Source organism: Vigna unguiculata, chromosome 3, assembly GCF_004118075.2.
Source record: "Vigna unguiculata cultivar IT97K-499-35 chromosome 3, ASM411807v1, whole genome shotgun sequence".
Lineage (NCBI taxonomy): Eukaryota > Viridiplantae > Streptophyta > Magnoliopsida > Fabales > Fabaceae > Vigna > Vigna unguiculata.
This window is the reverse complement of record NC_040281.1, coordinates 38,760,545-38,777,712: the sequence shown is the minus strand read 5'-3', so window position 1 is coordinate 38,777,712 and position 17,168 is coordinate 38,760,545. Positions and strand designations below refer to the sequence as shown.

At 33.0% G+C, this 17,168-nt stretch overlaps 2 protein-coding genes across 2 annotated transcripts; one reads left to right on the top strand and one right to left on the bottom strand.

The window, feature by feature from the left end:
- Window positions 1-729: 729 nt before the first annotated feature.
- Window positions 730-3,685, bottom strand: LOC114175427 (protein POOR HOMOLOGOUS SYNAPSIS 1). Its single transcript, XM_028060190.1, has 8 exons — window positions 3,437-3,685; window positions 3,152-3,268; window positions 2,462-2,527; window positions 2,233-2,339; window positions 1,582-1,781; window positions 1,450-1,496; window positions 1,255-1,282; window positions 730-958 (listed from the first exon to the last, which is right to left on the bottom strand). The coding sequence occupies exons 1-8, from the start codon at window positions 3,683-3,685 to the stop codon at window positions 879-881; spliced, it is 894 nt and encodes a 297-aa protein (XP_027915991.1). The 3' UTR covers window positions 730-878.
- A 1,436-nt stretch (window positions 3,686-5,121) lies between these two features.
- On the top strand, window positions 5,122-14,484 carry LOC114178009 (anthranilate phosphoribosyltransferase). Its single transcript, XM_028063671.1, has 10 exons — window positions 5,122-5,618; window positions 6,832-7,314; window positions 7,407-7,564; window positions 7,788-7,871; window positions 7,980-8,032; window positions 10,565-10,646; window positions 12,025-12,132; window positions 12,338-12,461; window positions 12,688-12,773; window positions 13,751-14,484. Exons 1-10 carry the CDS (start codon window positions 5,246-5,248, stop codon window positions 13,970-13,972), a joined length of 1,773 nt encoding a protein of 590 aa, XP_027919472.1. The 5' UTR covers window positions 5,122-5,245; the 3' UTR covers window positions 13,973-14,484.
- The last annotated feature ends 2,684 nt before the right edge of the window (window positions 14,485-17,168 follow it).

Below are 17,168 nucleotides of genomic sequence, written 5' to 3'. Positions count from 1 at the left end.
ATGAAAAAAACTTAAGTAAAATACTTTAGACGGTATTTATACTATTTTCCAATGAAAATTATAACGTTAGTTCACTAACTCGCATAATAGAAAATTGCTTATTGAACAAAAGGTTTGATTCTAATGATAAAAGTAAGTACCGAAGATTTTGTATCTAAATATTACCTCTTTACTACGTGGACTAACTGTTTTGATGATCAATACCTTCTTTTGTTACCTGTTAAACAAGGAAAGAAATTAACTGTTATTCTCTGTTTACTCGGTGTTTGACTTTCCACGTTTTCTGTCTCTTCACTCTCCTAATCCTAGCAAATCTGTAGTAGCTGATATTTAGGTAGCCCTTTCCTTTTGTTCTGAAATAAATATTCAACTCCACCACTTGGTGCATGGTTGGTACTACGTTTTAACTTTTAAGCAATGAACGAGCAACCAACCAAACACATGGTTAGAGTGATAGTAAACTGAGAATAACTTAAAAAATAAGTACTGGTGAATTTCTAAATGAATTTTGACCATAATTAAAAAACAGGGGTGTTATGACTCGATTTTGCTAGACTCAATATCATGTGGTGCCATAATGGAGAGGAGCACATTGTTAATATATTTGTACTATACCAGATTACAATTACTCTGAGGTCATTGTTTTAACTAAGGTTTCTTAAACAGAAACCACTTGATACGGTTGCACTAGCTAAACACTATGCATTACCTTTCATCAGATATTGCTGTTTGCTGAACAATAAAAGACAACGAGACAAAATTTAGCCTCACTGTAAAGAAAGAAGTCCGCTGTACATTTGTTGGGAATGTGTGGTGAAGGTCTTCGTGGTTCAGGTGCAGTAAGCAGGGAGAGATGCTAAGCTGCCCGTTAATCAATTTCAATTCCCTGGAGTGGTAAACTCAAGGGACATATCACCCCCCAATTCGCTGATAACTTTCTCCACCTTAATCAACATATCTAATGACAAGAAAATGGGTCAGGAATCTCTTGGACACAATTTGGAAGACCGTACATGACCTCTACTACTAATAAATACCTAAGCTTAAAAAGCATAACTAAAGCATCCGATGATACGAGGTGCATAAAACGATCAATGTTCAAACAAAACAAAAATAAAAACTTTCAGAATTTTCCATTCGGATTCTGCCCGGGGACTGGAGAAAGGGAAACAATGAACAAAATAAATAAAACAGCACATCATGGTTATCCAAGTTAAGAGACACTAATATGCAATAAGAAAGAAGGATTCCTACCTTGGAAGGAAGAATCTTCCATATACCTCTACATCAAAGAGATAAAAAAACATCATGTCAGCGGTAGAGAAGTTGCACCCTCAAAATATTTGCATCTTAGAGCAAACTTAAATTGTAATGAGCATCATATCAATGTGATTGTGTTAATTAAAGCATCAACCAGTAATATCTTTGCCAAAATTAAAAAATATGTACCACAATTTGGGATTTGAGCTCAATATCCTCCGAAAAAGTTGGCAGAGCTGCAATGTATGATTTTATTCAAATGAAATAGGTTGTGATAGAAATCAGAACAAATATTAGGTCAAAACAAAAAGGCTCACAAACCCAGGTTGTTCTGAGAGCAGTCCATTAGTAGTGAGGAAAAACTGGGTGGCAAGGCTGGGAGCATGCCTTCAAAGTTGTGACTGGGTGTGGTTCCCTTTACTTCGGATCCTGAAGGTTGCCCCATCTCATTATTCACAAATATTGGCAATTGTGGAATGTAATTGTTAGCCGGAGTCATGAAGCTCGGTTCTTCACAACCTCTACAAATAAAACAAAGTCTCAGTATTCATTCAAAGTCTCCAACATAATTCAGGGTTTGTTTGAAGAAACGTCTCCATAAATACTTCTAAGAGAAAAACATATAAAGAAAAAATATAATCAGTTTCTCAATAAGTCAAAATTAACTTATGAATAAGTTAATTTGTAAAGTTATTTTCTGTTAGCTTCTTCAAAATTTGTTTTTTAACTGATGCATAAGTTAATTTCTCTTCAGCTTTCGATTTTTCTCCCCTAAAAGTGTTTATAGAGAAGTTTCCTCTAAACATGCTAAGTCAACTAATACCTTAATATAAGTAATGAGAACAGATATCTAATCTAGATAAATGTGGCAAAACAGAAAACAGATCAGTGAAAGGTTATTTAACAATCTATCAGGGCCCAACAACTCAGTTACATCCTCCTATTTCTCCAATGACGCGAACTCCTTTATACCTACTATAGGAGTGTTCGTTTGTTGACATAAACTCTGACTGCGATGAAATTTCAGAACAAAAGTCGGTATTCAAAGGTTCTGGGTCCTTGTCAGCTTTCAGAATCTCCTATGAAGCAACACAATCATCAAGAATTGATAAGAGAGAACGTGATCTTAGAAGAAGTTCAGCCCCAAGGTTGCAGATATTTTGGTGAATGACGATTGTAAACTATGATAAGCAATAATTACCTTTAAAACACCGATAAATGACTCCGCTTCATAGATTGATGGAAACCGCATAGCAAACTTTTGAATCTGACAGAGGAAAATTGGCTGTGTAAAACTTGCATTAACTGTCCAATAATCAATTTAGCCAGGTAAAACTCCACACAATAGTATCACATTCACTTACACCCTACCAACCCAACCACCACGAGACAGCTACTGATCTTACATAAATGTTAAATAATCAACAATATTGAAGGAGCCGTCATAGAGCTATTGTATCTCTAAACTTTACATAAGTCACAGAGGGAATTAACAAGTCTCCTGTTATGCAATCCAGAGAAAAAACATTCTATTTCTACCAGACAGATGTAATTTAATTAAGTGCATTTTTCGTGTTGAGTTATCCAAAAGCACGTCGAAATATCAACTGATAGTGCGGTTAAATTTTTCATCGCTGACTTGAGCTTCCAACTAAATTCCACGTCCAATTAACAAAATCTTATAAGCTACTCTGTGCAGCTTCACTCCTAACATAGTAACATGCTTCATTTACACTGCAACAGGGGCTAACGTGATTTTAGGTAAATGTTCATAAGTTTCTCACATCGAAGAATTGATTCTGAATTCAAACTGAATTGAGCAATTTTAGTAGTTGTTGTGTTGGATGAAAAATCTTAAAAATCAATTTGCGATAGATATAAAGAATCATGCCTCGCCTAGGGGATCTCTGTAACTAACTAGCACAGTTCTGATGCCCCTGGCAGGGTATCCAGAAACGCACGACACCTGAGGCCAGGTAAAATGCAGCTTGGAGACGTAGTGCTCTTCCTGTCACGATATTCAAACACAGTGAGTTCACAATTCAAAGTGAAGGCGTTGTCGTCCGAAAAAGGAGCGAAACAAATAAGGTTATTACTAATGAAGAAAAAGCAATAGCAACGGTTATTAAACATTGAAGAGATGGAGTTATAAGAAGGATCGAGTGGAGGAACGGACGAGGAGAGCGGCATTGAAGGAGATAGTGAGGAGGAGGTTGGAGAGGTGAGAGGAGAGGCGGAGGAAGGCGACGGCGGAGGAGGAGATCCAGCTGCCGCGGGGAGGGAGGTTGCGGAGGCGAGGAGGGAGAGGAATGAGATCGGAAGAGGAAGGGAGAGAGGGATAGGGGATGAAGCGAGCGAAGCATATCTCCCACTGGTCTCTCACCTTCTTCACCGATTGCTCAATCACTGCCACGGTGCCCGCCATTTTCCGTTTTTCAAATGCTCTCTTTCGATTTTTTTTGTTATTTTAATTTATGTTCATTTATATATGCCGCTCGGATGATGCACTATTATTGCTTGTAAAACAAACTGCCTGCTAATTCATTATTTAAAAAATATACAAATATAGATAATTTTTAAATTAGTTACAGACTGGTGTAAATATGATTTTTACAATGTATGATTTAAGAACGAGTGTGATGCTCCATTGATAACAATGTATGGATATAACTTCCATATGGATAGATAAATGCAACTCCCATAAGTGTCATCCATTTTAGTCACATAGACTTAGTCTAATCATGAAATCTCCCTAGTGTGATCCAAAATATAAACTAAGAAAGTGTTAATCTTACGTAACTTCCTATTTTGTTAATACTGACCTAATTAAAATAATCAATTTTAAAATGCTAGTAAGCAACTATAGTCTTATCACTTATTTACTTGAAATAAATATAAGATCTCCACGTCTACTTAAGAGACACAGCATTCATATTTTAGACTTAATTCATTTACTTAGTAATTCATGTTATTTACTTGAGTACCAAGGCCATTTTTAACATGTTCATCTTGTCAACTTCAAGAAGATGATTCAAATAAATAATTCAATATTAAATATACAAATTTTACCACTAAGAAGTCGAATGTCTTTAGAGAATATATTTGAATTACAAACTCTTTCATGTGATGTTTGCTTGAGTTACATTTTTATTATTTTAATGATAATACTTATTTTTAGTTTTTAATGAGACAAATCCCATTATACATGAAATAAAAAATAATAATAAATTTTCAGTTTTTGTTATTAATGAATTATCTCATAATATAACTACTTAATGAATTGATTAGATTTAACAAAGTTTTATTTTTCAAAAAAAAGAAGAAGAAAAGTTTCAATTGTTATCAAAATATATCATAACATTTATTTCATTAATTGAAATAAATTTATTAAATGTAAAAGTATTGATTAAAATATATCTCCCATCAATTAATTATTCCAAATCATTTATTCAAATTAATGATTTTATTTAAAATTAAAATAATTGTTATTTAATTAATTATTTCTTTACTTCCAATATTTTTCTTATATTTTCTTACAAAAATAGAAATATGTAGTCACAATTTCCCGACTATTTCCAACGTGGGCCAAACAAAACGATTAGAATTGAATTTTCCTACACAAAATTCTAACCTAACAAATAATTTATATTAAATAAAAAATATTGTGCTTCTTGTGTTATTGGGGTAAATAAATAATAACTGGAACCGTGCCAGGTCAGCAAAAAAAAAAGTTGTGAAGGAATAAATCTGGAAAATACACGGGCTTGTATGAAATCTTTAATTTTGACTTTATTAATTTATTTTTACTTTTGTATTTGAATGAGGAACTACTGAGCTCTTTGTTTATTTTAAAAACTGAGGTTTGAGCTTATCGTTCAGCAATAGTCTTCACAAGGTTGGTCTTCCCAAGCTTGCCAAGCACCCTTAGCCAGAGAGAGAGAGAGAGAGAAAGCGAAAAATCGTTAACAACGAATACTTGAAAGGGATGAAAGTTCTGATTAATCCCGAACCATTTCTCTCCCCACCAAACTCCATTTTCCCCAACAAGCCTCCATGCATCACTCGCTTTCAGCTTCGCCCCTTTCCCAACCTCCATCGCCACCGCTCGATCAACCGGAGGCTCTCTTCCACGCCGCCGCCGAGGGCCACGCTGGATTCTACCACCATCGAACAATTCGGGATTCCCGAGTTCGACGTTCGGAACCCGGCGCTGTCTTCCTCGTATCGCAGTTCGGCGCTGCCGAGGCCCAACCAGACGGTGCTGGAGGCCCAAGCTAGGGTTTGCACAGGCCCAACCCAGACTCGTCCCCTCGACGAGCAGCAAGCCTTCAAGGTCTTCGACACAATCCTCAGATCAGGTTACTCTTTCTTTCATGTCACATTGATGTGCTATTGGTGGTGGTTTGGTTTTTACTTTTCTAAAGTGAGAGCAGAAACGGAGAACAATACATTATCAAAGTCATACTGTTTGATTAGAAAATGAATAGTTGAGATTTAACAATTTGGCATACTCATTTCATCACAATCTCAAATGTTTGATAACTTTCTCATCAATTATTTGGGCAAACAATCAGTGTAGTGTGTGTTTGTGAATCTTCCTTTCGCATTTTCCGAGACAGTTTGTAACCTTGAAGTTTCAATTTGTTAATTATTTTTGTTCAAAATTCAAAGATGTCAAGTGACTGAAGTGAAAACACTTACATTTTTTATGAATTAGAGTGATAATAAGTAGTTAAGTTTAGGGATTGATGTGATCTTAGAGAATTATTTAAATTTCTTTAGTTCGAGGAACTAATATGATAGCGTTTTAAATTTTTAAGGAACCAAAATGGTGTTTTAATCCAATTATTATGGCTACACTTTTTCCTCCAAAGTATGTATATCAGCTTACAGGACTCTAGTATTAGTCAAGTGCTATGTTGCATGGATACCGGGACAATACCATTCTGAATATTTAAATTTTCAAAGAATTAAAATACAGTATATATGTTAGATAAATAATTTATTTAATTAAAATTACTATATTTATATAATTCTTATATTTATTTAATTATTTTATTTTTCTTTATTAAATTATTTTTTCTTAATATAATTAATATTTGTTTTGATTTGGCATTGTTATCATATTACTAGTAATATTTTAATCTCTTGCAAAATTCATTGAAAAAGCGTTTGTGTATTCAAATTTAAATAAAACTAATATGATTCAGTTATGATAATAAATCTTTCTTTATAATATAAGGGATTAAAAAATGAAACATCGAGGTTCTGATAGTTAAGGTTCTGTATGATACGCTTATCAGTATTTCGTATGTGTTCAAGACGTGTCACTGATTTTGTAGTATCAGTGCATCAGAGGTCAAATGTTAGTAATCAATAATCATAATCAAATTTGAACAGTTCCAAGATGGTTTTGTTAGAACAAATTAAGTTTGTAAGAATAAAGGCCTTCAATCATATCTAATAGATGATTTTTGTTGAAATAATGCTTTTCTTTACAAGCTATATTAGAGTCATTGAAAATAAACAAATAAATTGTCTAAGATTTGATTACTTTGTATTTCATCCTAGCTAGGGGAGAAATGAAAGATGAAGATGAAGTTTCTAAAGCACAACTTGGGGCATTTTTCGCGGGGATGACAATCCGCGCAAATGCATTTCCTGAAGCAACACAATGGAGTGAAGGGGAAACCCGTGCAATGAAGACATTTTGGCCACTTCTGGTTAGAGTGCTTCCACCTGAGGTGATATTCATTGCAGACCCGGAAGGGTTGATGATGGGTGTTGGAAGTTCCATTGGGCCGCAATATGTTGGCAATGGCACCAGCGAGATGCGATTGGTTGGTGCTCTTAGGGAGGTGTTGGCTGGTGGCCATCTTGGATTTGAGGAAGTGCAAGGTGTGTTAAAGGATGTCCTTCCCTTCCAAGAGGGCCATGAAAAGCCCAAGGAAGCGAGTGAGGCTTTGCTTTCTGCATTTTTAATTGGTCAACGTATGAACCGTGAAACTGACCGTGAATTAAAAGCATACTGCCTTGCATTTGATGATGAATTTGGTATGAATTTTAACCCAACTATTCCATTTTGTTCTTTTTAATTGTCACAAATAAGAATCTTTTTGTTAATATTATTGTGAGTTGATTCTCAGGCCCCCCTCCAGTTGCTGATGTCAGATCATTGACTCATTATGGTGAACCTTATGATGGTAACACACGCTTCTTCAGGAGTACCTTATTTGTTGCTGCTGTTAGATCTTGCTATGGAGAGTCTTGCTTGCTTCATGGTGTTGATTGGATGGCACCTAAGGTGTGTGAATTGTTTTCCAAGTGTTGGATGTTTTATTTGTTTAAGCAGAAATTAAGATGCTTACGGATCATGAAGTTTACTGAAATTCTATCTTTGGAGCTGACTAAGTGCATCATCAAATTCAAATTTTTACTTCGGAATTCTATTCTTTGATATTTTATCTGCTCGTTTTTCACATTGAGCCACGTTCTATTTCTTGAATAAACTATTGTTTATTTTTTAGGGGGGTGTAACTGAGGAGCAGATGTTGAAGTTTATGGGGGCAAATGTAAACTTATCCCCTGTCAAGGCCAAAAAACTTCTTGAGGTCTTTTTATTTTCCGGAAAATAATTTGTAAGACCATCATAGTGGTTTTCTTACTATCCTCTTTTAGCCACTATGAATAAAGTTATTTGTGATCTATTGTCTTTCCAGGATGACGAAGTTGGGTTTGCTTATGTCAGTCAGCGTGAAGCTCGCCCGTCTCTGTATGAGCATCTCATTAAACATTTTGAATTCTAAAATTTTTAAAGATTAACTTATGTATAGAATGTTGTGGAACATGAAGGATTGTGTCACATCTAGTTATTGGAATATGGTTTGTCACACCAAAGCACTAATTGCAAGAGTCTTTATATAATGTTTTAGAAATACTAAAAGAAGAATTAGAGTTCTTACCGGTTATGGTTAGTTAACAAGTACCCGAAGATAACTTATAGAATCCATGAGAATTTTTAGACATTTAAGTTCAACATGTAGTGAAAACATTTCTTCTTCAATTGAAGAGGATGAAAGATTTGTTGCCAAAATTTTCAAAATTTGAAGTTGCTTGATAAACCTTTCTTGGGGGATGACCTTTTAGTTCTGCCAGACGAATGAGAACCTTCTCCTTTTCATGAAACTTGAAGCAAGTCTCCTTGGTGTGGCCAAATTTCTTATAATGAGAGCATCAATGATCCTCCTTGCCTTTTGAGTTGATTTTCATGTTTCCAAGGTTTGAGGTCCTAGTTTTGGAAGCCTTTCTAGAAAACATGGCAACTCTTTCGATGAGGGTTCATTCATCATAACCATTCGACGAGTCTCATCATCACAAACTATGTAGATGACTTCAAAAAGATAGGGTAGTCTTTCCTTCCCAATAATTTGTGCCTAAATAGGATTCAATCTTGATAGGAACTAAAATATCATCTTTCAAGCTGAGCGAGAGTGATAACATCTCAGCTATTTTCGAGCTTCAGTTTTTGATGTTGCTCCAACTCAATCCACAAACTTTCCAATATTCCATATTATTCTGCAACAAAGAGAGCGTCCTGTTTGACGCTGAAGATCTTGTTTTTGGCGCTGAAGATCTTGCTTTCTAAATCATGTAAGGATGTCATGTCGCATGGAGTAAGTATTTCCAAGACAAACTTCACAGTAGAACATACAATTTTTGTTTATTTCTATAGTCATGGATCCCCATTGCCTAATAATAGTATGCAAGACATCATTGTCCCAAATTTGAAAATTATGCTTATCTTGGGATATGACCTCCCTCCAATATGGTTGAACTTACCCTAACCCTTCAATTTGCGTCTAAAAAATTGAGCCCACCAGAGATGATTTCGGTTATTGAGATGACAAACATTAGAAAAATGTGGAAGATCAAAATTACTTGGATGAGTTGCTAGGGTGCCTTTGAAAAATCAAGCAACGACACAAATGGCGATCAAAAGTGCTGTCACACGTCAAAAATTAGTGACACTTGGAACCCACGCGTAGAGAAGGTAAACATGCATGTGAGCGCATGGCTACTTCATTGATAGCTGACTCTAGGAAGTGTCAAAACAGAGGATGACGAATCTCTTGGTGTGGACTTTGTTTAGGTTGGTGGTGACAGTGACAGAGGTTGTGAAACGCAACCTAGGTGTTCTTTAGGCACTTAGATAAACAAAGGAAATTGGTGCACCTCAAGCAACCCTAGAAGGAAGTCGCAACTAAGACCACAATGAAAGAATGCAAAAGCATAGCGCCCACGATCGGGAGCTTTGATGCCAAATTGAAAAGACTCAGGTGTAAGAGGGAGAACTCTATCTCTAAAGTTCATTAGCATCCATATACAGAGAGCTCTATCTATAAAGTCATGATTCGACAAAGATCTATAGTATCTTTCTACAACACACTTGTAACTATTATTACAATATCCTCTTATTACAACACACTTTTAATTATTACAATCTCCTCTTATAACAATATTTTCTTCTCACTCGACGATAGCTTAGAATCATTGAAAACAATTCCTCAATAGTTTTGGAATAATGCAAATATCTCTTGTAGCTAGTTTTGCTTTCTCGTGAAACTAGTCTGATTGAAACTAAACCAAATAGGGACATATTACCTGGTTTTGAAATTGTAGGGACTATTTTTCATTTTATGAAAACTAGGGGCACTTCATAAAACAGTATTGAATGATGGAGACTTTGTTGAATGTGGTAAAACCATATGGACTAGTCCAATATTTGGAACAGGGAAAAAAGTTGATAAAGATGGATGCAAAAGTGAGGGTAAAAATGTGTTCAGATGTAGAGAAAAAAGAAGCAAAACAGTTATTTTCCGTTATTTTTACCTAATTGGTATGTTCTATTCCACTACTATACCTATTGGTGCATTTGTTATTATGTTGCATCCTCTCTTAAAAACCATCTTTGATGGGGGAAGACCCGTTCAAGTACTCCACCAACATCTCACATTACTCGATGTGGGATTTGAGTTCCCATAATATCCCACGTTTCTAATGAGTTTAGGAAAGTACTACAAGAATAGCAGTGAGATTGAATGGGGTCAATTAATATAGGTGGATATTGTTAAAAATGGTATAACTCATACTAACAGAGACTAATGCTGTTAGCAATACAGGTTGAAATTATAATGTCTGCTAATAATATAGGGGAGTTGTCTTCAAGAACCAAGTTTATAATAATACTGTTTGGAATGGAGGTTAAACTTGTTTCCCCTCCTCAATCCCCTCTTTTTTCCTACAGCTACTCTTTAATTGGGATTAGGGAACACATAAAGAAACGCCCTCCACTTGCATCAACTGAAAAGGTTCAGCAATATGTAAAGGTGGGATACAGACTTGTTTTTCTTTTGTTAATTTTATTGATCTCTCTTGGATTTTAACTTGATTCTGTATTAACAAATTTTAAATTCACCACTCAATAGTCTATTTTTAATTTTAGTCTTTAGTTGTATCAGAAGCCATTATTTGTTAAAAAAGGTTATTTGTAAATTTTGTAAGTGATTTTAGTATGACATTATATTTCTTGATAGGACATTTAGTTTTGCACTCCGTGTACTATATTAACAAGTTATTAGATTTTTGTGCATGAAGTTACTAAGAAATCAATAAAATAACTCACAGTCAATTTAGCACAAATTTGAATTTTTTAGAAGAAAAAATTTGTGTTAAGTATTAATAAGTAATGAAGTTTTCAACCTAACGAGTGCTAACAAGATAAGAACTTAACTCCTTTTCCGGTTCTTTGATTCTGAAAAGGCCATTAGGGGGTTCTTTGTAAAAGCCTGAAAAATAAAAGCTTTTGGTTGCTCAAACGAAATAAATACCACACATTAGTCTCACATGGAAAAAAATGTTTATTCACTTTTAGTTAAAGCCTATGAGTTTTGGAATCATGACTTGCAACCATCTCAAAAATAAATGGAGGTAAGAATAGGGCTTAGAAGGAGAACGAAGAAAGATGTATGGAGAAATTAGGCTTAAATACACATTTTGTCTCTATTTTCATTGTGTTTGTTCAATTTGGTCCTTATTTTTGTTTTACGTTCAATTAGATCCTCATTCTCATCAAATTTTGGTTCTTTTTCACTAACGGTGTCTAAATAGTTAACATTTTTTAATAGTGTCATGTCATGTGTCAGCTCCTGTTTTTTTTTATTTTTTTATTTTTTCTTTAATTTTTTTTAACCAGGAGCTGACATGTGACATGCATTGTTCGAAAATGTTAACTATTTAAACGCTATTAATAAAAAGAACCAAATTGACCACAATTTGACACAAATGAGGATCTAATTGTACGTAAAACGAAAATGAAAACCAAATTGAACAAACACAACAAAAATAGGGACAAAATGTGTATTTAAGCAGGAAAATTATTAAAAGGGGTCTAATTGTGAATTATATGGCTGAGAATTTGGTTTTTAAGTTCAATGTCATTGTATAATTCATATATCCGACACAACTAGTGGGACAAGGTTATTGTTATCGTTGTTGTAGTATATGAAATTCTGTATTTTGAATGTAAGTCTGAACTGAATAAGAACAGACCATGAATTGGATGGATTTTTTCTTTTTCTTTCTCTTATAAACCTTAGGTAGACCAATTAAACTGGCCCAAGTTATGGGGGTACCAAGCATGATTTCCCTTTTTATCAAAGAAGTCACTGTTTCCCAATTTAGCTAAAAGCTGACATTTTTCAACAGGCAAGTGGTAAGGAAGCTATTGTAGCTGGGTTTTATCATGAAGGTTATGAAGAGCCATTGTTAATGCTCATGAAGAGAAGGGGAGTACATTCAGGTTTGGTAGTGAAGGTTGGGATTCCACGTTTGACGCTTCTCAGTCTGTGTTTTCTTATCCTTCTTTTCGAACATAAAAATATTAATATGCTTGTATTATGAACATTTGTTTTCTTCTCATAAAATTGGTTAAATAGTCCTAATATAATATATTAATATCGGAAGTTGCTAACACCTTAGCAAAAGAAGCCACACCATGTTGATTATGGTCATTTTGTAGGGAGAGGAAGGGGGCCTCTCACTGACTACAAGATTGCGATCTGCTAACGCAACTAGGGGACCTCCTGTGAACTACTGTTCAGGGTTCCGTGCACTTGATGTCTCGTCCACATCTGAACTTGGCGGTATGTATTGGTTCGTTGTTTACTTCTATGCATTATTTGTGTACTTAAATGATTACTTCGTCATAGTGTCCAAGTCTGTAAATGTGGTTGTTTTTAGGTTTTTTTTTTCAAAGCAAATTGACAACCCTGTCACTGTGCCAGTTTCTGATCGGCGAACTTGATAATTCTGTACTATGTCATATCTTAGATTAATACCCATGAAGTAAATTTATTTTTTATATTGCAGGAGTGACACGTCAAGGTTTTAGTCTCGAAGTAAATGCCAAGGAGTACGGTTTCCAACCCACAGACACACCAAGAACTGATAGATCTGTAAAGTTCTTTAGCTTTTTGTATTTTCTTCCTTTGATCTTTCTCTATCCTATATTTGAAACTTACCAGCAATATCTTTGCAATTAACTATTCCCAATATGTTTAAAATTTTGTGTCGCTATTGTAAATGTTGCCTTTTTTATTAGACAGTGTATGTATGTAAACCTCAAGAAATTCTAATTCCTATAGCATGAGAATCTCCCGAGTATTTAAAAAGCTGAACCTAAATAATTCCAAAATAAAATTTCAAATCACTGCTTTAAATATCTACCATCAACTACCAAGTGAACAAGTCCCAAGTTATACTTATTTCTAACAATCTAATTGATTTAATTATATCTTCTAAAAATAAAATCTTTGTTCCATTCATCCAATGCAATTTGACTGAAAATTTAGAAGCCACTTGATACCTTTTATCCATGATGATTGATATAGTGAAAATTAGTCTTATTTCTCTAATTAAGGTAGATCTCCAACACACTTTTCTGAGACAGAAGACAAGACATCTCAAATCCATAGTAAAATCAAACTTACCAAAACTCTGATAAAAATACAATACGCGACTGTTTCTATTTATGAACCATCAGAGAGGTCTGTGATTCCGCACATGTCATTCTACAATTAATTATCTCTTAGTGAGTTCTGGTGTCTTTTGTAGTGAGCTCTATCTACTTACCTAACTTTCAAACACAATGTTTGAATAATATATTTCGTAAATTATCTTACTCCTTGCATGCGTGTGCTATTTTATCAATGAACTTGGAGGACCATCATTTATGAATTGTAGTACTTTGATCTGACCATTTCGTGAATTTGTCTGGAATTTTAATGTTTGGTGATGTGTTGAAATATTAAGTTTCATTAAACTATTGTATAAGGTAATGCATTGCAGGTAGGAAGCCTCTAGTGTGTCGTTTGTTTTATATTGTGAGATTTTTAACTGGCATTATGATCTTTTTTCCTTTTTGGAACTTCAGGTCTCGAAGAACATTGAATTTGGTTTATCAGCTCTGTTGGGAGAAAAAGGACCAGCGTATGATCGAATTGTCTTGAATGCTGGAGTTGTGGATCACTTGCTTGGAGTTGATGGTGCAGAAGATATATCTGCTGCGCTGGATAGGGCTAGAGAGGCCATCGACAGTGGTAATGCTCTAAAACGACTTCTAAACTATATCAAGGTCTCCCACAAGATGGGTTGAATTTTTAAGCATTGCAAAATACCTTACTTTTACAACGTGCTGAACATGTGAGAGATTAAAAGCGTAGGAACAACCTTAAATGGGTTCCCCCTTCTTGATCCCAAGTAATGAATATGGAAGAAAGAAAAAATTGGAGAGGCATTGGTTTTTTTTTACTCATCAGTTTTGAGGATTTGATTACGTTTGGATAGCAATCTCCAACATGTTTAGAACGCTCAGATAGCAGCTTCATTTGTAATTAGGGTGGCATACTAATATACAAATGCTAACCAGTGTTCTTAGGACACTGGTTAAAAAATTAACAGGGAAAGTTTTTAATTAGAATACATAGAAGTGTGCCAGTGTGCTTGTGATTTTCAATAATATGTTTTTTTCTTTTAATACCTTCGCCAATATCGCTAAGACATTGTTTAGCAAGATTCTAGTCAGGAGAAGAAATTGTGTATTGTTTTATTGGAAATTGAACATTGTAACTTCCTACAAATTTATAATTAGAGAACTTGACACATTAACTGCCAACGTGTTCTAGATTATTGTTAGCTCGATCATGGTGTTTTGGTCTCGACTTTTTATTGTATACTTAAGACTCTCTCCAACAAATATAGGATGTTCAATTTGGGAAGAGACTATTTTCATAAATTTAACTGTGATTTTTATCTGTACCAATGAAATAATCTTTTGCACATAAAACTTGAATGAATAAGATTAAACTTGTTCTTTGAGACTGAATAGACTCCATAAGATTTAACTCTTTTCCTCTATGATATCTTCTGTCTAGATTATTCTTTCTTCACCTAACAATAGTTTTAGATGAGTTGATGAATACGTGACGAATGTAACTGTAGATACATGGAAACATTATATTACATTATTATTGTTTATTAATTATGTTAATGATTAAATTAGTTAAACATGTACTTGATGTTTAGAAATTATTGTGTATTTATTAAAGAAAAATCAATGTTAATATGTAATTTAAAATATTTAGTTGATGCTTAAAAGATAACTGTATATTAACATTATTTTTTTCTTTAATTAGTACATTATTAATTACTAATATTAAATATGTATTTAACTATATTAATTATTAATAAAGTTTAAATAAAATTAACAAAATTAATGATAATGTATCAAAATTAACTTTTTTTATTGTATTAAAACTAAAATATAACAATATTTATTATACTAAAATAATTATTTATTTTATATATTTATAGTATTTTCATGGATTTTTTATGTAGATGAATTTGGGTTAATTTAGTGTGTAATTCCATAATTATACTCATAATGTTGTTTACTTAAGTATCTAACATGTTTTTGTTGTTGGATGGATACACCGGTTTATGGGGAGTCTTGTAAATAAAAAAGCTATTCATATATATTTACCCAATGAGTTGTATACATACGCTAATCTTTAAGCTTGATAAAAATGATAAAAGAAAAGGATTATTTTTGTTCTATCCATACAAAATTATTTCAATTAGCAAAGGACTAAAAAAAGTGCAAACTGTTAAAGAAACTTGCACATTTGAATTGATACCGTTTGTTACGTGTTGCGTGTTAGTGTATAAGAGATGACAATGTCAAAAAATTGAAGATTAAATAGATAACAGATTTTGTTTTTAGGTTATTAGTGAAAAAAAAGAAAAGAAAATGAAGTTCTGTAATTCGAAACTTTGCTTTGCATTAGGCTGGGCACGTTTAAACCAATAGATTGGTATATTCGGCTTGTAAAAGTTAGTCCAACCTATCTTTACTTTTAAATTAGCACTTGATCCTCAAATTTTGGCTGTGTTTTGACTTGAATTTTTAAAGTACAAAATCCTTTTTCCTTTTATATCAGAAAACTATACTAAACACATAAACCACTTTTAAGCAAACATGATATTATGAGTTTTCCTTCAATGACAGCAAGTTTTTCTTATGACGCATCTGACCAAGCTTTTTTTAAATTTAAAGTTACTTTTAAGTTAAAATTAAAAGTATGTAGAAGTTATTTTAGTTTAATCGTCTTGTTATAAATCCTTTTAAAAGAAGTTTGGTAAAAACATTTAAATATTTTACTTTTATTTAAAACTAATCATTTTGGCTTGAAGATTTATGTTTATAAACTCAAAAAAATAATAAAAAATTAATTTGATTTACCTAAAACATGATCATTTTGTCATTAAAACACTAAAGGGCCAATCTAAATTAATAGAAAGAAAAGCCTTTCCTCAAAATACAAAAAATAGAAGCCTTTGCTTATTTTATTTGGACAATGAAAAAATAGTATAAACATTGTGGTTAAAAAAAGGAAAGAGAGAAGGAAAGAAAATCACAACAAGGAAATAGAGAGTCTGCCAAAGGAAGAAGAGAAACCCTGTTCCTTACAAAACAAAACTCCAATTGTGATTGTGAAGAATTCCATAATTTACACTTTCTATGTCATTTTTTTTTTCTCAAATGAAAGTAAAACAATAAATGTATGGTACAAAATGAATTAACATTTATTATAAATTTATGATTTTTATTTATTTATTTTCAACAAAAATTCATTTTGTTTCCTCATTTTTTTTTATCTTTTCTTTTCTTTTTAGTGGCACACTAGTAGAATTTGGTTTTTAGTATGTTCTGCGTATTTATTTTTTGGGGCAAGTAGGTGACACGAAAAAAAAAAAAGAAAAATTATTATTTGATATCTATCTTTTCTCCTTGCTTTCATTTTACAACTTCTTTTAATAATAACATATATTATATTTAACTAACAAGATTTTGAAATAAAATAATAATATTTATAATTATTAAATGGTAAAATAAAAAATGATAGGATCCAAAGAAAAAAAAAGAATGAACAAATTGAGAATATGAAGAAAAAAAATGGTGTTGGTGGGCTGTCTATGCGAAGTTGAAGGGTTTCAGAAGTGTACTTGAAGCCACTTGTGATGTTGCCTTTGGCGGTTTCCCATTGTGTCAGAATTTAATGTCATTCTCCTTCATTTAATTACACCTACTTCACTGCGCTATTTTGCAAACTTCTAAAAACAATTACAACTTCTAACTTTTTCTATATAAATTATTATCAAATATTTAATTTTAAGATAAGGTCCCACTGTTCTATGTCAAACATATTTTATATATATACATACATATATATATATATATATATATATATATATATATATATATTTTAATATAGCTATCATTTCGTTTACTT

Excerpts from the sequence above, each read along its gene's own strand:
- LOC114178009 (XM_028063671.1), top strand. The coding sequence starts at position 5,246 with ATGAAAGTTCTGATTAATCCCGAACCATTTCTCTCCCCACCAAACTCC. Across the intron at positions 7,565-7,787 it reads TTGATTGGATGGCACCTAAG|GGGGGTGTAACTGAGGAGCA; the intron begins GTGTGTGAATTG and ends TTTATTTTTTAG. Across the intron at positions 8,033-10,564 it reads CGTGAAGCTCGCCCGTCTCT|CTACTCTTTAATTGGGATTA; the intron begins GTATGAGCATCT and ends TTTTTCCTACAG.
- LOC114175427 (XM_028060190.1), bottom strand. The coding sequence starts at position 3,685 with ATGGCGGGCACCGTGGCAGTGATTGAGCAATCGGTGAAGAAGGTGAGA. Across the intron at positions 3,269-3,436 it reads CCTTCAATGCCGCTCTCCTC|GAAGAGCACTACGTCTCCAA; the intron begins GTCCGTTCCTCC and ends ATATCGTGACAG. Across the intron at positions 1,283-1,449 it reads AGCTCAAATCCCAAATTGTG|AGGTATATGGAAGATTCTTC; the intron begins GTACATATTTTT and ends TCTTTGATGTAG.